General features: G+C 30.9%; 3 protein-coding genes and 1 long non-coding RNA gene across 7 annotated transcripts; 2 read left to right on the top strand and 2 right to left on the bottom strand.

The window, feature by feature from the left end:
* The first annotated feature begins 1,441 nt into the window (after window positions 1-1,441).
* On the top strand, window positions 1,442-2,687 carry LOC107904304 (uncharacterized). The gene is made up of 2 exons (XM_016830629.2): window positions 1,442-1,881; window positions 1,971-2,687. The coding sequence occupies exons 1-2, from the start codon at window positions 1,608-1,610 to the stop codon at window positions 2,303-2,305; spliced, it is 609 nt and encodes a 202-aa protein (XP_016686118.1). The 5' UTR covers window positions 1,442-1,607; the 3' UTR covers window positions 2,306-2,687.
* Window positions 2,688-4,542: 1,855 nt separating this feature from the next.
* LOC121229713 (uncharacterized) lies at window positions 4,543-5,635 on the top strand. The gene is made up of 2 exons (XR_005927634.1): window positions 4,543-5,113; window positions 5,310-5,635. It is a non-coding gene; the product is annotated as an uncharacterized lncRNA (long non-coding RNA).
* A 518-nt stretch (window positions 5,636-6,153) lies between these two features.
* On the bottom strand, window positions 6,154-11,701 carry LOC107904302 (choline monooxygenase, chloroplastic). 4 transcript variants are annotated; one of them, XM_041114610.1, is made up of 10 exons: window positions 11,303-11,701; window positions 11,158-11,203; window positions 10,838-10,973; window positions 10,285-10,359; window positions 9,945-10,157; window positions 9,563-9,658; window positions 9,280-9,395; window positions 9,101-9,194; window positions 6,761-6,811; window positions 6,154-6,662 (listed from the first exon to the last, which is right to left on the bottom strand). In XM_041114610.1, the coding sequence occupies exons 1-10, from the start codon at window positions 11,658-11,660 to the stop codon at window positions 6,525-6,527; spliced, it is 1,323 nt and encodes a 440-aa protein (XP_040970544.1). In that variant the 5' UTR covers window positions 11,661-11,701; the 3' UTR covers window positions 6,154-6,524. The 4 variants fall into 4 exon arrangements, with proteins under 4 accessions (XP_040970544.1, XP_040970543.1, XP_040970546.1 ...); XM_041114609.1 differs by having other exon boundaries at window positions 6,154-6,674; window positions 11,303-11,655; XM_041114612.1 differs by lacking the exons at window positions 9,101-9,194; window positions 9,280-9,395 and having other exon boundaries at window positions 11,303-11,655.
* Window positions 11,702-17,437: 5,736 nt separating this feature from the next.
* Window positions 17,438-20,264, bottom strand: LOC121229714 (plant intracellular Ras-group-related LRR protein 6). Its single transcript, XM_041114613.1, has 2 exons — window positions 19,806-20,264; window positions 17,438-18,581 (listed from the first exon to the last, which is right to left on the bottom strand). Exons 1-2 carry the CDS (start codon window positions 20,001-20,003, stop codon window positions 17,694-17,696), a joined length of 1,086 nt encoding a protein of 361 aa, XP_040970547.1. The 5' UTR covers window positions 20,004-20,264; the 3' UTR covers window positions 17,438-17,693.
* Between the last annotated feature and the right edge of the window lie 1,280 nt (window positions 20,265-21,544).

A 21,544-nucleotide genomic window follows, 5' to 3' on the forward strand; every position in this document is an offset into this window, starting at 1 on the left:
ACAATCTACATGTATTACCATGCTTCCAATAATAAATTACAGTTTATCTATGTGTAAACATGATATACCAATCTCATCAATATTTCATTTATCTAGTTCATATTTCATAGTCTTTATTTTACTCTGTCATCCTAGGTTGCTCGCTAATGATAACTTTTAGAATTTGCATATTCTACCATCCCGAGTGGCCTGCCAACGGTGGCTTTTACTATTTGCATATTCTACCATCTAGGTGACCCGATCATGATGACTTTCACTATTTGCATATTCTACCATATTCACAGTATACCTTGGAAGGTGTTGTTTGCTTTTGCTTTATGGAAAATATGGTTTACTCAAAACAACACGATTTTTGCAGCAAAAGAACTGTAACGAGGTCACTAATAAAGCCATGGAGTATTTTGCTATCTCAGCCCCTATTAAGTCCTTTCCAATCCTTGGTATTGTTGGCGTTCGGTGGCATCCTCCTCCTCAAGGTTGGTTTAAGCTGAACACAAATGGCTTTTCACTTTCTAACCTAGGGAATGTAGAAGCATGAGCGTTGATTAGGGATAGTAAAGGAGATTGGATCGTGGGAAGCCATCGACACATTCCCCTAGCCACGAGCGTGTGTGCAGAACTGTGAGCACTTAGGGATGGGTTGCATTTTGTTAAAGATCTTAATATCAGAAATATAATTGTTGAACTTGATGCTATTGTTCTCACTGCTTACATCAAGAATGACACTATCACTAACCCCCTATTATTTTCACTTGTTCATAATTGCAGGACCATTATCTCCCAATTTGAACGCCATAAGTTTCAACACACATTCAGGGAAGGCAACCGCTGTACGAACATGCTGGCCAAACTTGGAAGCTCTATTGTTGTTTGTTCCACTGAATGTATTTTGCCTTGCTTGTATTCATTTTGTCAACAACCTTCGCACTGTTTAAGCCCCCTTTTACATTCTGATGTTGGGGTGATGTTGTTTCGAGATACTATGTTATGTTAAGACTTTTACATGCTTTTATAATAATAGTAAAAAAAAAATTAAAAAGATTAAATTTATTATTATCCTAATATTATAAGCGTTTATTAAAAAAATATATTGGATAATAATTCATAACTTCTCATGATTAAGTAAAGAAAAAATTAGAATAGTTAATTAAGTTTTAACTCAATAGGTATGGATATTATTATTAATGCAGAACGCATTGTTGGAGTGCGTTGAAATGAATTATCATCTTATTTATGAATTAAAGAGAGACTATGGTATTTCGAGGCATTGTTTTTAAAAAATAAATATGATCAGAATTTATAATGAAATTGTTAAAAGAGTAATTTACAAAAAGGCCCCTATTGTACTTGTGATTTTAATATTTTATATGGGTAGAAACGGAAACTCAAGTTGTAATTAAAATTTTATACCTATAAAATAAAATTTTATATAATATAAAAGGAAAAAGGCACGACCGCTTTCTACACTTCCATTTTGGAATACTCTAGAGATTTCTCCAGAGACTGTCAGAAATTTCTTGATCCCTCGTTTAAATTTCTCAAGTTTTATACCCTCCAAATTCTCAACTATTTAGGAATGATTTGTTGAAAGAGGAAGAGAAAAGAAAATGGGTTTGATTGGGAAGTTGAAGCGAAAGGACATCGATCAAGTTAACGACGACTTCTCCGATTTCTCGCTTTCGTCGCCGGCCACCAAGATTCGTCGTCTGGATGCTGATTTGCCCCCCATAATTGAGGAAGACTCCCTCCCTGAGAATCACGAAAAGGCCATCGTTCTCTTTAACCCAAACCCACTTCTTCTTCATGACACACCTCCCTTGTCTTCCCCTCCTTCTACCCTCTCCTTCTCTTTCGATTCTCACCTCCTCTCCGGATTTAAGAGTACGTTTCTTATGATTTCATTTCCAGTTTGTCGCTGTTTCGATTTTACGGTATTTTTCTAGTTCTGATTTTGGACTTTTGTTGTGCAGACCAAATTCTACGGGCAGCTGACATGAAATCAGCCGAAACTGAAGAGAACAAGATGGAAAACGAAGGATGTCTAGCAGTTGTTCCATGGGTTCCCTCTCAGATTGCTTCAGTAGAAAGTAGAGATAGCGAACAGCAAGTTCCAGCGTTGATGGAAACTGATGAAATGGATGTAGAAGAGAACTGTAGCAACAATGGAAGTATGCAGGAAGAGCATGGGTATGAATTGGATGGGTTGAAGCCAAGAGACGCCCTCCATAACTGGGCGCAGCAGCAACATTGCATGCTTCCCCAGCCTCCTCAAAACCCTTTTACTCCAATCACATGGTCTGATTGATAACTGGGGATTATAGTGTTGCCTTTTCCTTCTGTAAATGGTTTTGTCGTGTAATGTTAGGGGTTAAGAAATGAGATGGACAGAGCCTGAGTAAGAGGTGACGGGGGTTTCCCCTTTTGCTTGCCTGCTTCATTCAACGGTTTTGAGGGGCATAAATGCTTGAAACCTTTCCTCTACTGGGTGGGGTGTATCTTCTCCTCTTATGGTAATTGAAGCTTCTTCTCTAATATGGTAATTGAAGCTAAATTTATGTGCCTTTTTGTTTTAACGACATCTCTGTTTCAGTCCTTAGCATTACCATGGTATGTACTGAATGTTAAGTAGATTTTGCTTTTGAACAAAACCAACAATGGGATAATATTAAATTAATCAGTGATTGATACATCTCTGTATCTCAGAAAACAACACAAAACATACTGTTGATTTGAATATCAGATTTTGCATCTACATGTATAGTGCCATTTTGATTATGGTCATGAGTCTTGAGGATCTTGGATTTAGATCCAAGTGATTGGTTGAGCCGTGGCCTTTTGTTTCTAAAAGGTTCCCCAAAAGTGTTCTTTGATTTGACCAAATAATGGCTAATATCAGAACTGGTTTCATTTTGAAAAGCATAATTTTGGGGTAATGAAGTTGACGGATATCTCTTGGAAGACGGGGAAAATATGGTTGATGATTAAACAAATTGTGTTCTTTGTTTCAATGTTCGTATTCTGTTTTCCAACACTTGAACAAATGGCCATCTTTTCCTTGCCTAAATGTTCAAATACCTTTGCCCAATGATTTCGTTCTGGGTTATTTCTAATATCGAATTTGTGTTATTTTGTCGATTGAGTTTTAGTAAAAGTTCTCATGAAAAATATTTTCGATCTTTTTTAATATTTGTTTTAACAGAAAATTATTTATTATTCTCGTAAAATGTCTTATTAATTTTTTTTAAGAAAGTTTTTAAACTGATAAGGTTTTGTTCATTGTAACATTCCTATGTCTGACCCGAGCACCAGGATATTATATTTTCTACTACATTCTTCACTTATAAAATATATTCTTATGAATTTTTATAATTTGGATATTTACCATGTACGAGGATTCTTATTTTTATGACTTTTTATAATTTGGTTATTTATCATGTACAAGAATCTTCATTCTTATGAATTTTTAATTTGGTTATTCACCATGTACAAGGATCCCGGCTAAGCATTCATGATTGAATAGTTAATGCACGACAATGAGACGTTCCAATAAGTTTATTGGAATTTCATCATCTATACATAACAAATTTATTACTGGTTGTTACTTAATTTTTTTATTTTCATTCTTTTTAAAATGTTATTTTATTTTCTCAATTATGTTTTAAAATCAAAGGTTATTTAATTAGTAAATATCTTTTAAATTGTATAATATATTAGTTAATACATTTAAAAATTAAATATGTAAAATCATGTACAATGTATATGAGAGAAGAACTAGAGGTGCTTACGGATTAGGTCGGGCTAGGTCCTTATAATTTATCTAGATAATTTTTTTTGTAAGTTCGAACTCGGTCTGGCCTAAAAAATGGGTTTGCTTTTTTGTCCAAACACGACCCAAGTTAAGAAAGGTAAGTCCGAGTCTGACCCGATTCTTCTATATTTGAGTTTTTTAAAATTAACTTTTAGTTAAAAATAAATTCTTAAAAACTATATAATATACTAAATATATTAAAGTAAAAGTTCTCTAACATATTAAAAAGTATTTATATTACAAACACTACTATAAATATAACAAATGTTCTATTATATTAAAAATATAAATAAATATAATAAATATTTTATTGTATTAAATATAATTTTTAAAATTTTATATTTTGGTTCAGGTTATTTAGCTCGACGGGTTTTTTTTATAAAGTTTTGAATAATAAGTTTAATTGTTATTTAGTTAGTGATTTAATATAAATATAAATATAAATATAAATATAAATATATAATTATTATTTAACGTGTATAATTAATATAATACTTTTTTATAACATAATATATTTAGGCCAGGTTAAGTTTAGGCAAAAAAAAATCTAACCCAAGACCCGACTTATATGGAAATAAGCTTTAAACTTTACCAAAATTTATTTTTTGGATAGATCTTTAGGCTTAGATGAGTGACTCAAACTATGAGCAGATGTAATGAGAACTGGTCTTTATTAAAAAGAAAATCTAAAGCAAAGTAAAATAAATAAGTTATATTACAGGTCACTTAGCTCTGCTTATAATTTTTTCTTGAATACTCAACTGTAAAAAAGTTATAAATTGGTTGTCTAACTAATTATGTTTGTCTTTTTTATTTGGTTCCATTAAGTTCTGTTACCTTTATGATAAAAAGATAGATATGACAATTCTAAAATTGGTATAATAACAAAATTAATCCTTAGTAGATACACAGTATTTCAATTTACTTCTAATTTTAAAAATATATAAAATAGAACAAGAGTCATGCCATGCAAGGGTAGCCAAAACCACCATTTTCAAAAGCCAAACTAATAAACCTTAGAATTCGACTATAAGCAAAAAAACAACAAAATACATACAACAAAACCTAGGAAAATATTTGGGTTTTAGCTTTGAATATTCTTATTTTCTCTTTAAAACCAAAGGATTTTAAGGTTGATTTCAGATCCAAAAATAGAAAATTTGTTAAAAAGCGTAAAGAAAGCATCTGCATGAGGCAAAATAGCTATTATATGGGGAGGACAACACTTACAAATGCAAAAATCCAGAAAAGTAAATTGATTAAGTCAGCACAAACTTTTCTTCATCGTGTTCTTATGATAAAAAGGTAAAATAAAATAAGAGAGAAAACTCGTACATATAAAAATTAGATTACTTTTGTGATGGTATATAATAGTGTTGAGGCTCTTGTCTATCTTTTTTTCATAAAAGCTGTTTTGTATATTTATAAGATATAGTTTCTTGATCTGATATGTTAAAGGTAATTAGATGATGTCATGTATAACGATACGTTTCTCTTTTAGGCTCGACACATATCCTTAAAGTTATTCCTACTGAGATCTCGCGTACTAGTGAGGTGACGAAATAGCGAGGTAGCGAGCTAACAGAGTAGTGAACTACCGGGGAGATGTCGCCCCTTCCTTCATCGGGTCAGTTTTTGGGCTACTTGGATAAATCAAATTTTATGATATATTCTATAACAATTGCCTCTTATCTTGTCGAATAAGAATCATAAAATGACTTTTCTGATACCGGTATACACACATAAACGGTGTGCTTTAGACCTATGAAATTTGATTCTCGTCAACTACTTAATTATTTCAATTTCTTATAATTTATCTAACACTAACCTATAAACTTTTTATTAGATATCTTTTTCATCTTATTCGTTTGACCAAAACATTCCACTATAATTCAAATTTGATAACAATTAGAAGTAGAATTTCAATAAAATTAAATTGCAATTTTGGTATATAATTTTGTGAAAAATAGTAATAACTATTTATTAAAAAGTCATTTGAACATTTTCTAGTTTTTGTTTTTTATTCTTTTAAAAAATTAAATTTATAAATTTATTAAGACATATAACTTATTTGACCCATCAACTTAAAAAAAAATCATTTTAACATTTATTTAATTTTTCTTCTCTTTTAGCGGTTAAACTTTCATTGTTTGTCAAAACACCCCCCAAAAAAATAAACGGAGAAATTAACGTCTAACTTTGTTGACGTGGCATACACATGTATTGCCACATTAGCAATTAATTAACTTTTCCATCTCTTTTGAGATGATTTGACAAACAATACAAATTTAACTGCCAAAAAGATGAAAATTTAAATGGAAGGCTAAATTTTTTGTGTAAAGCTATTATTACAATTTGCTCATTCCATTGCATTCCACCCAACTAAATAATTGTTATATTTTTACATTATGTTACAAATTTATATCATTCCCATGGAATAGATTTTCAATCATAACTCTATTCCATTCTAGCTAACATGCCAGAAGTGTCTCTCTCCCTCCTATCCATCAAGACTTCACTCCCCAAATGTGTTCCAAAAACCTCTCATCTTTCCCCCTATTATCCCTTGCCTCCTCCCCCTCATATACATGAATACCAAGGACTACCCGTACTCCCTTCTCACTCTTTCCTTATTCGATAAATGCTAAGCAGCAGTTTAGAAATGCATTCAGCAAACAGAAGAAAATTCTCAAATGTTATTCCCATACAAGGTGAATTAGTTTATGAGATTATCGTAAAGCAGACAATGGAAATGATGCATGGCCTTCTCAACATTTGGCGCATATCTTCCTGTACTATATGCAGGTGATTCAATACCCTTTTGAACACCCTCACACAGTCTAATGTCTTCCATCTGCGTATTTTCCTTTTTTATTAAACAGGTTTTGGAGGTTGCAAGATTAACAGTAAATTTTGAGCATACAAACAAAACCAGAGATTATTTGCTAGTACCTGAACTTTTTCACTATCCGCTAGACTTCTCTCAATGAAAGCTTTGTCATCCTAAGGCCAAAACAAGTGCTCGGTTAAATAGGAACCATATTACCAATACATGAAAAACGAAATGAGTTACAGAATACATGCCGCACAGAAAATCTTCTCTATAATAAAATAGAAAAATGGTTGAATTCTACAGACTGCAACTATGGATAACAAGTAGAAAACATCAATATTATGTAAGAGGAACTTTCAAACCCAGGTTAATGTCAGCATCCCACACACGCATGCACTTTGAACTGCCCAACATACATAAACACAACATTTGAGAGGCTAATGCATATGAAACCAAGCATAAGTCTCCTCTAAAACAACATTACCTATCATTAACCTTGTATACTCTAAAACTTAAGCAAAAATAGAAGCATGTATCTAGTATATGTGCAGAATTCAGAGCTCAAGACATAGAGGTACAGTAAAAGATTTTGCGGTATATATATATGCCTTCTTTACTCTTCACATAGACATATTCTTTGCATTTAATATTTTCCATCCAAAAGTTGAAGGAGCTTTACACCTAAACCATTCAGTGATAACCAACAACACTAGATAGTTTCGAGAAAGTTCAATTTGGAATTAGAACAATTCACAAGGTGCCTTATTTATAAATGTTAGTTTTAGTTTCTATAATCTATATTATTAACAACACTTGAGTTATTGAGCCCACGAAGATTATATACTGACAATCTAATGAAAAGAAGCTGAATGGTTTCTTTATGCAGGATAAGATCAAAGCCGTGATGAAAACAGTCTTTTAAACAAAATATTTTCATAATTCACAGCTTTATGTGCAGAATCTTTCACATTATAAGCAAACGCTTGACTATCTGTTCACCAACACAAAATCAGACTTTTTTTTTCGACAAAACGAAATCAAATATTTGATATAGGGAAAAGAGACAATTATGTATATGCATGTGTGACTGAGGGCAGGTGAACAATGGTTGATGCAATCATCATTCTCCAAGTACATACTGTGCATAGAGAAGCACATAGACATGGTTGCAGAGTGACACTCAGTATCTGTAATCAAAAGGCTACTATTTTCTTTATCTGGGATAATATGGTGCATGCATTAGATGATTGTTTTACTCAGTATTACGGTATCCTTCCTTTCGTTCCTGAACAAATAACAACAACATCAGGAAATATGTCATCCTTTGCCTACCCTTGAAAGACTGCAACCAACATTCATGTCTCAAAAACAGACAGGTTTCCACCAGTTATCTCCCATACATAATTAGAAGTACCCAACCTTGCTTTTGATAGAAGAACTTGGGGTGGAAAGGTTTCTGTCTTTCTAAAAGTTACCAACCTCAAATCTCAAGTCTTCAACTAGGAAAACTGATCCAGTGCCAAGTCTGAAATTTTTGCTGCCTGTGTGAATCCAGTATTCTTCAGGAGATACAACAGGTTATATGCTTTCAACCTGGTAGTTGCCAGTAAGCATGCAGGAGTTCCTCTAATTTCTGGTAGGCTCACTGCTCACGTTGTCAGTGATGCTTAATCCACAAATTAATAAAAGGAAATAGCTGGGCATCTAAGAGGCAACTATTCTATGCAGGCCATTTACAGCTCATCCAGTTTAAAAACCTGACAGTGATTGCTTATATCCTAAAACACTTCTGGACCCTTTCTCTTTTTTTTCAGTTCTGAGTCCATATGAGTTGCTTGTGTTCATGCATATCCTAGAAGAACTTGTTTCTAGCAAGCTAACGTGCCAACTATATGTAGAGAGACTTGTCACCTGCAGACTGTGTGACAGACAAGGCTTTATGGGTGGTTTCAAAGTCTCGAAATTTACTAGTGTTTATACATGGAACAGTAGATGGAAGAAGCAGAGTCCTTTAAGATGAATATAAAGAACATTCTCTTCTTCCATCTACTGTCCTTACAAGAACCGACATAGAGAAAATCCAGACCTGCTGCATCTTGTCCTTGCTATTCCTCTGTCTTGTATATTACAAGTGATAGCATAAAAAAGAAGGCATTGCTATTCAAGCCTAGTAACTAAACATGTCAGATCATGTTTGTCTTATGTATTTGACTAACACGGGAAGAATCCCAAAACATGCCCTAAACAAAATTTATCTTCTTTTTACATGATGTATTTATCCTTTCTTTAATCGTTGCAAGTGTCATAATTTACCATGCTCAAAGTATCTAGCTTATAGGTACAAAATAAAATTTATTCACTTGCTTACTACTACTATGCATTGTGAATACTATGTTTTCACATGTTTGATATTCTAAAACTACAATGAGCATATAATATCATATAATAAATAAAATTACCTTAAAAGAAGCTTCAAGAAAATAGTCGAACACTACAAGGCATTTCCTTGGTCCCAATGGGATTGCCAGATTGGTGTCCATCCAAGGTCCATACCTACAAGACCAATAGAAAAATATATATTACTGGAATAAGTGCAAAGACAAAAGGCAAGTGATAAAATGTGAATGGACATAAAGACCTGTTAATCATGAAATTTGGATATATGAAAGCATAAAAAGCTTTTGATCCAAGCCGATCATCTTCCTTCTGTTTAGAGCCACCTTCAGCACTTTGGATGCTAACCTTTTCAAATATCTATTCATAAACAATTATCACTGTTACACTGTGACACAATATAAGAAAAGAGTAAATCAGAAACATCAAACATGACATGTTTAAGCATGTCCATATTACATTACAAGCCAAACAAATAGCATTTTAATCTTAAATATAACTAGCAGAAAGGTCAGACCGAAGCATACTGAGGTGGTATATGAATCAAGTGAAAGACCAGATGCAAGGCCTTTGTGTGCAAATGGCACATGGTAACCACCATCCAAGTAGTTGTCGCAGAATACCTGTAAGTAAAAGAAACAAAATACAACTAGCCATCTCCATGTATGTTCAGCAAGCTTTGGACAACAATCATATAATCATTAACATGGAGAATATGCAATTTAATATTCAAGACAACATAATGTCGTTAGTGCTAGTGATAATAATAATTAATGCTTTATCAGAAGACAGCATACAGACAGCATCATTAAAACTACAAGGAAACTCCATATATCATTTAGGTATTATCATAAAAAGCTAAGAGCAAGAAATTAAATGAAGGAGCTTCCATTAACCACAGAGACGCACCTTCCAGTTACATTCAATGATGTACTCACGTCGACAAACATAAGTTAGTGTCGTATCAACTCCATTAAGGCTAAATAATTCAGAGGAGCTACCAAGCCATTCACTTGCAACGTTGTCAGTATCAATATTGTCCTTTTGTAAAATCTCATTGTCCATATTAAGAAGAACAAATGGTCCCCAAGTAGCAACTTTTATAGGTACAAGTCCAAAATCCTATCATCAATCGCAACAAATATCCAGAGTTATTAATTTAATAGGAAAATATCACACAAGAAAAAGAAAGATTGCTGTTGTATTAACAAAAAGGCAAACAATTATGTTAAAGTACTCGACGGAATACATTTATGGAGAAGTCGTCTATTCCTGAAATTCTAGTCGCTTTACGAAGTTCTCCATTTAAACCATATGTCCACCCCTGCAGAAAATATTGGATTTGGATTATATCTAGTGCATAAACTGGTTGGCATCTTAGTGGTAAATGGTAAGTAAAGAAGAGTTTAATCAAACTACTGTGATTTTCAAGTCATAATTGGAATATCGGAACAGCACAAATGGTGCAAGGATGTCACTTATAGAAAAGGAATTGTTGTTTATTCAAGAGAAAAATCGTCATTTTGCCACAAATTAATTTGTGAGGATTTTCCACTTTAAGTGGAATATTTGGATGTGTAAAGTACCATCTGTTTATAAAAGCAACTTGAACAATAGTCAACAAAAATAGCATAAAGTGGAAAAGGGAAATTTGCGGGGAACATCATAAGGTCCCAGTTGCAGATTAGGATGAAGTTTCACATTGAGACAGAAATAAAAGAAGCTAAAACAATTTAAGGTCAAAAACATGGAAAAATCAGGATGTTGATTAAGTCAATCACAAAAGATACAAACAGATTTACATGGTAAGGGCATGTAAAACAGGACGTTTTCCCACTTCCGGACACAAGAAGAGAGGCATGATGTCTACAAACATTGTGAAAAGCAGCTATTTTGCCATTATCATCCCTGCATACCACAAACTCTACATTTCCCAGTCTGCATGAACACAAGAAAACTTCAATCCTTCTTACACGTGAAAAAAAATTGATCATATTTCATTTACTCTACCCTTAAATTTCCCAAGGACCATAAGATAGTAGCAGTATTATTCCAAAGTTATCTTAGCCAAATTATGGTTTCAGTGGGTTTATTATTACAAAATTAGATAAACGAGTGGCACCTGCCGCTGAAGAAATCACGGGGTTCTTGTATCTGTTCAGTATACCCTGAAAGATGAAAAAGAAAAAAAGAAAAACAGAATCAAAATTCAACCATATAAGTAAAGAATCTTGGAATATTATGCAACAAGGTGTGAATGTACTAACCAACAGCCTGCCAACCCCTGTAGAACACACGATCGAGTTCAAAAGCATAAAAGGAGGGATCAGTATACCAGGAGGAGGGGGGAGTTATGGCTTTCTCTATGGGGATTTTGGGATCAAATTCACGCACTATTTTGTGAGCTTCGTGACTCCAACTACATGATACTGAGATTGCTCTTGCTCTTGCTCTTGGATTATTATTATTAATAATCTGGAAATGGGTTTGGAAGAGAGATAGCCGAGTAATGGGTTTCAGTAGCAGTGTCATCTCTGTTTCCACTCTATGACTCACTAAGTTGTGGATATTCCTACCTCTCAACTCTGTTTCCAATTGCCTTGTCTCACTACCATTACTGTGCATAAAAAAAATTAAAAGCCGGCAGCCACATGTAAATCAGATAAGTAAGTTGAATAATCAAAATCATCATATACTAAATACTAATGTAATTTAAACAAGCTTTTTAGGAAATTAATTCTATATCATAGTTAGATTATTCCTATTTGTCAGTCTTATAATCAATATTTATAATTAGATTTCAGGAAACTTACCGATTGGGTCATAGTTCAATTGACATAAATATTATTATTAATACAAAAAGACGTAGGTTTAACTGTAATAAAGTACATTATTCACTATTATATGTAAGAGAAAGGCTATGAGCAATTCTAGAATGATTAGAAATTATAGTGAAATTGTTCAACCTAAAGATTCTGTTGTTAATCGTAAAGATGATAAAGCATACAAGTTAAAAAAAAGTGGTTTAAAGAATTGAAGCTAGACCTAATCATGGGTCTGGCCGTATTAAAATTTTTTATACGAAAACAGATATAAAAATATAGTTCATCAAATATACTAAAAATTTCAAAAAAAATATTTCCCAACTAACTAAAAATACATTAAAAAAATATATACTTAAAAGACGTTGAGATAATTGCAACTTTTTTAACCAATATGCCAGAAATCGACTTAATAACTCAATTACTTTTTTAAATCGATATTTTCAAATAATTTAACCAACTTTCACTATAAATCGATATTCAATTTCACTGTTTTATCTTAAAAATAATTTTTTTTTAAATTTCCCCTCCTGTCACTATTTTGTCATGAGATCAAAAAAGGAATTTTTTTTTAAATTTAACTTTGGTTTTTTTTACCGATAATTTTTATGCTAGAAAATTCATGTTTTATAATAGATTCGAGAAAACCACTGATCATTACAAACCATACCCGCCACTCATATTTGTTTCAAAAAGGGAAAAAAGAATTTACGCGAATAACTTATATTAAGATGATATTAAAATATATAATTTTTAGATATTAATAAAATAATGTTATATCATCAATTTTTAAAGAGATATAAATATTATTCTAAGCTCAATCACATACGATATCATATTTAATTTAATTTTACTTTAATTAAAATAATTAAAATTTTGGGAGAAATGTTGAAACTACATGCTTGAAAGAAAACATAACAAAAAATAAATAAATTTTGAAAATGCTTAAATCAATAATTAAAAACTAAAAATTGATAAAAATCATAAGCACAAATTGAAAAAATAAAATAAAATCAACCATTAAAAAAATAAAAAAAAAACCATTTGTAAAAAATAAAAATTTGAAAAATTAAAACCACCATTTGTGGTTTTATCAAATTCTGAAATTTGATTTAAAAAAAATTTCCTACCTAGAAATTAAAAAAAATTTAAAAATAAAACACGATTTGAAAGCAAAGAAATAAAAGAGGATTAAATTTTAAAATATTAAAATGATTTAAAAATTACAATAGAAGAAGACATGTTTGTTTATTTATTAGAATTTTTAATTTCTTAAGTAATTTAATTAAAGTTAAATTAAGTAGAGAAGATATTAAATATAGATGAACGTATAATAAGATTTTTATATTTTTAAAAAGGTTTAATATAACATTTGGTACTTGAACTTGATACTTTTTCTTAATTGGGTACTTAAACTTTTTTTTGGCTACTTGAACTTGTTACTTTTCTTAATTTGGTACCTAAACTTTTTTGGGCTTAATTTAGTATCTGAACTTGACATTTTTTTCCTAATTTGGTACCTAAATTTATTAAATGTTATATAAATTACACAAAACACTAACGGCGTTAAAAAAAAATTTGTTATGCTACAAAAATATTGTCGAGGAAACTCATGTTTAATAAATAGGATTGAGCTATGCTTAACGAATTAATATTAAATTTTTTTTAAAACCCCAAATTAAAACGAATTCATTATTTTTAATAAATAAAATAATTAATTAATTAATTAAAACTAAAAGTAATTGAAAATAAAAAATAAAAAAATATCATATCATCTGTCACATGTCAATCATACATTAATTATTTTTGCTACTTCATAAAAAAATAACATTGTTAGTATAATGGAGTAATTTGTAAAACATTTCACAAGTATCAAATCGAACAAAAAAAAATTAGGTACCAAATTAAAAAAAAGGTCAAGTTCAAGTATCAAATTAGACCCCAAGAAGTTTTAAGTACCAATTTAAGAAAAAGTATGAAGTTTAAGTACTAAATTAGAAAAAAATGTCAAGTTTACGTATCAAATTAGACTAGAAAAAGCTTAAGTACCAAATTAAGAAAAAAAAAGTTAAATTTAAGTACAAAATATTATATTAAATCTTTTAAAAATTGATGATGTGGCATTTTATTATTGCTGTCTAAAAATTATATATTTTAAAATCATTCTAATATAATTTATTTTCGTTAATTGTATATATACACTGTATATACACTATTGGAATAGAAACGGGGCCACATGGTACAGCCACCACCATTGCTCTTTTTTTTTTTTTAATAAAAATTCCTTTTTTATTATTTTTTCTATTATTGTTTTTAGCTTTATGATTAGTTAGATTTAATCTAGTTTTAGACTAATAATTAATTCAGTGTTTGAACTGTGAAATTTTAAATTAACATTTAAATATTTTTCATACTGATATTCGTAAATTATTTGATTTAGGGAATAGACTCGTTATATTACAACATCATTTTAGCATCAAATCGAGAAAGGTGCCCCTCTATTCAATGGTAGATGGCATACAATTGGTGAACCAATGCGATCTGTAATTGTCATAGTCGATCCATCGAAGAACAAATTGACGTAACCAATTCAGTGAATGGCTGGATTCATCAAGAGAGTTAATGATCAAGTTTAAATGGCTTGTGTAGCTGAGGCCATTGATTTGAGTCGAGTTCTTCTAGTTCGTATAAGGTTGCTGAGGAATTGAATCGTGGAAGCTGTTTTCAAGAATATTCATTTGGTAGGTTAGTTGAACTGTAGTTAATATACAACTATGGAAGAATTAGGAGGTTTGAGGTTATTCCTTAATATTTATAACCGACTTATCGATTGGAGGAAAAAATCCATTGTCCGAGATCAATTCGAATCCGAAGTCAAAATCACACTTGAAGCAAGAGTTTTCGTTTATTTGTTTTATTTCAATTTAATAATTTAAATTTACTTATTTTTATTTAGTTTTTATTTTTATTTAATTTCTATTATTTATTTAAGATTTAAATTTAACCATCATTTTCTTTAATTTCACAAATTAGAAGAAATCGTAAAATTAATCAATTCAGTCTATGTAGGATCGACCCTACTCATTATATTGTAAATTTAATTTAATTTTGGTTTAGGTGTACAATTTTTTTTAGTGAATTCGACACCCATCAGTATCAAAACAATACGAGCTACTAAGCTTCATCCTCTCCAATGTTTTATTTTGGTAAAACACTGTAGAGTGTACTTCGCATTTCGAAAGAAACAGACAGTGGCATCATGACGAGGAAGAGCCAACATCACAACGACAAAGTACAGACATCCCGACGAGAATAACCTGTAGTCCAAACAACGCGCTGCATGGCATCCCGACGAGCCGAACATGACGTCACTACCAACTCAACCTGGTTTCTTCTCCCAATTAGACTCTTCTATCTTTTCCTAATTAAACTCTTATTAGTCTAGGAATATTTTAGTCATATTAGGACTTTAATATTAGCTTATTTAAAGGGTCTTCGTAACCCTGTTTAGAGAGTTGACAAAATATCTTTTACGTGAGATTTGATGAAAAGTTTTGGGGAGAGTTTTTGAGATAGCTTTGTATTCAAGTTTTGAGTTTTGCTCATTTAGGTTATTTTCTCCATCTTGTACTCTTCATTTATTTTCTCATTAAGTAAAGTCTCTTTTGTTTGTGATTTTTATCCTCTCCAGAGGAGTTTTCCACGTAAAATTTTTATATTTATTCATCTCTACTTTTCTTATTCGTTATTTATACGAGTCAATCCCCAACAACACATTATCGAATTAGTATTTTCTTCCTTTTTAACTTCACCTACTTTCATTCACCAAAGTCAATAGCATGCATGCCCAAAAGAAAAAAGAAAATCAATAGCATGCGATTAATTTCATAGTAACCACATAATTAAATTAATTCTAAGCAGTTAACGTCAACCATGCAATTATTCAATTATCAAATAATAATTCATTATTTCGCCATGGAATCAATCATGCAGCAATTAATGCATTTGAAATATACATGCATACCAAAATAACTTCATGTGCCAATGTTATTGGTCAAGCCAGCCTTATGCTTCCATTTTCGTGAATCCATTTTTATTTTTCTTGTAATTCTTTTATTATCATATTCAAGAATTTTATTTCAAAGAATTTTATTAAAAAATTCTAAAACTGTGGGAGAAATACGAACATCACATGTATAATAATAGTAATTACACGTTATTTTTTACTGTCATAAAAAGATTAGTCCAAATTAAAAGTTATCTAATTTGGTTAAGGTTTATTGGGTTTTAGTTATTAAATAAAGTATGAGCCAAATATGTGTAGATATTCTAATAACTAATTTCTATTTGATGATGGTTGATTAGAAATTAAGGTTAATGTGTAAAAGTTATATATATTAAGATAATAGTCCCTAAATTACACATACATAACTTTTCTAATATCCATCTTTCACTACAGCAAAACAGGTTGATTAGAACAATTTGCGGCATTTACGTGAAAAAACTCCGCTATAGAACATGATAAACTTTCCCCACAAAGTTTAATTTGTTTGTTTTTATAGTGATTTGAGTTTAACTTTGTTTTAGTTTTATGGTAGTTTGAGTGAATTTATTTTGTATTTGATTGACATAAGTACATCTTAATCCTTTAAAGGTAAAATAGCATTTGATCCCCTTAAAAATAATGAAATTTTGATTTAATTTTTTGAAAATTATAAAGATATAGACTATTCAAATGGTGAAATTGTATTTTTACTATTGTAAAAATTAAAATTTAATTTCGATCCCCTAAAAAAAATTTTTACCTTAACCCTGCCAACATGTGAAAATTTATATAATATAAATAATTGGTATATCAAAATTTATATAAAAATACACATTACATTAAACAAGATTGTAATATGTGAAAAATATATTAATAGAATACCAAAGGATTATGAAAAATTCTATATTAATTTATTGTGCTCACATTTGATTTTAAAGAATAAATTTCTTAAATTAGAAGTTTTAAGTTAAAAATAATTAATTAATTAATTAATTTTTATTATCATATAATATTAATTTTATAATTGTAGATTTTACGAGGATTGAAACGATTCTAAAGTATACCATTAACACGAATAGTTAAACATTTTAATTGAAAAATAATGAATAATTATTTGATATATTGACGATGAAAATTTTTAATTCTACGAGAGGTTAAAAATTGGCACATGTTTAAAGTTATATTTAAAGTTTAAAAATTAGATGGTGTATCAAATAATAATCCAAAAGTAATTAGGGTAATAGATATAAATTTATAACTAGATATCAAATACTGCGCGTGCAAGAACTAACCTTTTAATTGTATAAAATCAAAAAACATTACAAATAAATAAAAAATATATCTACAAAGGAGACGAAGCTCAACAATAGGGGCATGACTTTCACTGGCAGTGAGATTCAAGTGCACTTAAAAGGCTGTTACGAAAAGTGATCAAATTATTATCAATCGATAATGTTTGTGATTTGATTGTCCAAAACGTAAACTTAAATAAAGGTATTGGATTAAGTAAAACGTATTAGGTACATGACAACAAATACTAGCATACATATTTTTATATCAACAAATGTTTGGCAAACAAGACATTACACATTTATGTACGTACAGACCAAGAGAGCACTCAAAGTCAAGCTAAACTTCAACCTACATACATGATACATACGTGCGGCTCATCATTTATCATCACATTCATGCATACAGACATTACTCTATACTAAAATTCACTAAAAACAGCAAAGCAAACATATATTCTAAGCAGCAGAAAGAGACCAAAGTTTGGTTTTCAAAATTTCCTCATTCGGTCAAGTACGTACGAGGCGAGAAGAGTCGGCGAGGTGACAACAACCCCATGTAGCGAGGCGAGAAGAGTCGGCGAGGTGACAACAACCCCATGTAGCGAGGCGAAGCGAGACCCTCGATGGACCTATATTCGGATATCATAATGAACCCCTCTCTCTCCCCCCGCCGGCCACCTATTTTGCCATTGAAGGTCCCACACTTCACCAACTTCCCCACCCATGATTGTTTCTTTGGGGGGCTTTGCCCGGCTTTCATTTTCTCACTCAGGTACTCCTTAACCGCCTGCAAGCTCTGCTCAAACACCTCCATGGGTGGTGAAACCAGGGGGTTTCCTTCCACGCAAAGCTTCTGGAGCTTCTTCAAGCAGCCAATGGAATCAGGCAAACTTGTTATTTTGTTGTAACTGACGTCCAATTCCACAAGGGAAACGAGAAGGCCGAGGGAATAGGGTAAGTTTTCAAGGCACTGAAAGTTTTGGCTTACGTTGAGAACCTCAAGGTTGATCAAGTTCTCCATGTCCTCGGGAAGAAACCTGAGGCAATTAAGGCGTGCATCCAAAACTCGTAGGGATGTGAGGTGAGAGATGGACTGAGGCAGGAAACACAACTTGTTTGCGTTGACTGACAGTTTCTTGAGGTTGATGAGCTCAAATCCAATAGTGTCTGGCAGCACGCTAAGCTGGTTGAAGTTAGCATTCAGTTCTTCCAAGGACTTGCAGTTCTCAATAGTTTTAGGGAGAGTATGGAGAAGGTTGCTGGAGACGTTGAGAATCTTGAGCTTAGACAGACAACCAATGGAGTTTGGTAGAAACTTAAGCTGATTGGAGTGCACATCCAAGGCCACCACGTTCAGTAACCTGGCGGTCATTGACTCCGGTATGCTCTGCCAAATAATTTACATTACTTAATTCCCTTCAAACCTTAAAACTGGTCAAACCTTAAAATTAAGACTTCAAAGAGGAGGGTAATGAGATTATTAAAAAAATAAAATTAATTAATTCAGGTTGTACTTTCAAAGCCCGCAATTTCGTACAGCTCAAACACTTACGTCATTCCCATTGTTAATTTAATTAACTAATTCAACTAATTGCCATAAAGCTGGTGAATAAAAATCAATGCAAAGCTGACACTGTTGAGGATTTGAATATCACAACAATATTAAATATTGATACAAAATTATCAAATTAATTAAATTAAAACATTAAAAATATAATAAAACCAAAACCATCAATTTTCATAACGTACGCCAGAGTACGATTGAACCAAAATAAAAAAAAAAACGTACACCAGAGTACATCATATATTATATCATAAGCTCCCCCTTACATAAATCTGAGTCAGGTTAAAGTGAGTTAATTGTTCTTTCAATAGCCCTTGAACCTTTCATCATCCCACATCAATTGATTTTTTGTCTTTTATAAGTATGTATTTAACTAATTGAAAACCACTGCTATCAATATAAAAGACGTTGATTTGAGTGTGTTGAAATAAATTAAATTATTTTTTTATTTATAGATTAGAAAAGTACTATAAATAATTCTGAGTATTATATAAAAAAAATATGATCGGAACTTTTAATAAAATTATTCAAAATTAAAATAATAAATATTGTTGGATAAGTTTCACATCCAGTCCTTGTAGTATTCGATTCGTTATATTCACCCCCATCATTTTATACGATTATCCATAAAAAGGAAACAATGGGTTTAAGATCAATACGGTAGTTCAGATTTTTTATTTTTCCTTTTAACCAAACACTCTACCCTCGTTGGAAATGTCAATATTCAAATTTTTATGAAGATTATTCGTTGAGTTGACTTAATTTTTTTTTATTTTCCATTTTCCGAATATTTGAGAACCTTTAAGCAAAAAAGTATGAAAATTATTTTATTGAACCATTATGTTTTAAGCTGTTTATGAAAATAATAAGAGGCCACTGGATATTTTCTGGGAAAAATTTTAATCAAAAATGAATTCAGAGACACGAATACCATGGTTGTTCATTACAGAATAAGTTTTTATTGTATGAAAAGAAAAATATTGGATGTAAAATAAAGAAATGAAAAGAAAAGAAGAAAGATAGATAGGAAGGAAGGAATATACATACCTCAAGATTATTATTGGAGAGGTCCAAGTTGGAGATAGTAGCCAAGTTTAGAGAAAGAATTGGAAAGGAATCCAGTGACATGCCACTCATATCAACCCTAACCCTTCCTTCCTCCATACATCTTCTCCTGCTTCGATGATCGCCTTTGTTTTTACTCATCTCCATGAATGTCACTTGCTGCTGCTGTTCGGACATCATTTTAATTCACAGAAAAGAAAAAAGTGTATGAACATCATCCAAAACCAGAGAAGAGAGAAAAGAGCGAAAGGGAATTTTGGTTCTGGTTTTGATGAAAATGGTTATTTGCTTTGTTGTATATAAATATGTAAATAAAAGTACAAGGGAAAGGTACGGAGTAGAAATTAAGAGGAGAGGTGACGTTGGTGAAGAAAGAGACAGGAGAAAGCGCCGTTTGGCTTAGGGTTATGGAGATATAGATGCGTTGCGTGGCCATCTCTCTCACTGTACAAAGTCAACCCTCTTCGCCTGCCCGCCAATCGCGCTCTCCTCATTTCCTTTCTTATTTTCAACATTTTTTTTAATATTTCACTATAGGAAGTTATGGAGCTAGAAATTTTGGTTAGGGTATTGTATACTTTTACGATAGTGTACTGTTTTAATGGTTTATATGTTTATAATTTTAAAAGATTAAATTAAATTTTTATCATTTTGAAAAGGTTAAAGTATAATTTTATCATTATTAATTTAAAATTTTATAAATTATAAAAGGTATAAATATTTTTTTTTATTTTAGGAGGGACCGGGCCCCTGCTAGCCCCCTTTGCCATTGGCTATAAGATACTTGTTAACTCTTAATTATACTTATAGACTCTACAAATTTCACTGACAGTATCCTAAATAATATTACATATTTTTAAAGATATAATAAAAAAGCTAGTGTTTGGTACATTGACGATGTGCTTTTGTTATTCCCTCAGTAGTCTTAAAAACTTGTCATGTTTTCTTTTTTTAATATTTTTAATATTGTACTATACCGTTATAAAACACTTGTCAACCCTTCTCAGGTCTTGCTTACGAAGTCTAAAAACTCTTTTAGAAGTGTACCAAATATTATTTCATGGTAAAATTATAAAATAATTAAAAAGAACACTTGACATTATCCTATTTTAAATTTGTTTTTTCCTCAGTATATATATTTACTTAAAAATAATAATAGATTATAACATATTTATAATGTGAGCGAAAAAATATGTAAAAAAAATATACTTATCAAAATTATATGAAAATCAAATGAAACTTTAGTTAAAATAGTTATATTGAAGCTTTAGGGATTATAATTTCTTAAGTTCAAATCTCGTCATAATAATATTTTATAAAATTGTATGTTAGAAAAATCACATATTTAGGTGTAATGGCTTGTAATTATCTATGTCGATATACTTGGATAATTATTATAATTAACAAGTTCTATTGAAATAAGTGTCATCAGAGCACAAAATCGTAAGGTTGAAAATTGAGGGTAATTATATGGGTAAGTACAAGTAATTACAATCAAGTCCAATTACCTTATAGCTTTTCAAACACAGACTTACATGCTTTAAGTTTAAAAAATTATTTTTATACAAAATAAATTTTTAAACCCAAGACATGTATTTTATGTTATTTTATTAAATATCGGGAAAATTCTATTGACGAGAGATAATTTTCCATACATTTTAAAAGATTGTTGAAATTACTCTCTAGTTGATATGTTTAGTTGTAACTACCTATATTTTTTA

Source organism: Gossypium hirsutum, chromosome A05 (assembly GCF_007990345.1).
Source record: "Gossypium hirsutum isolate 1008001.06 chromosome A05, Gossypium_hirsutum_v2.1, whole genome shotgun sequence".
NCBI classification, from domain to species: domain Eukaryota; kingdom Viridiplantae; phylum Streptophyta; class Magnoliopsida; order Malvales; family Malvaceae; genus Gossypium; species Gossypium hirsutum.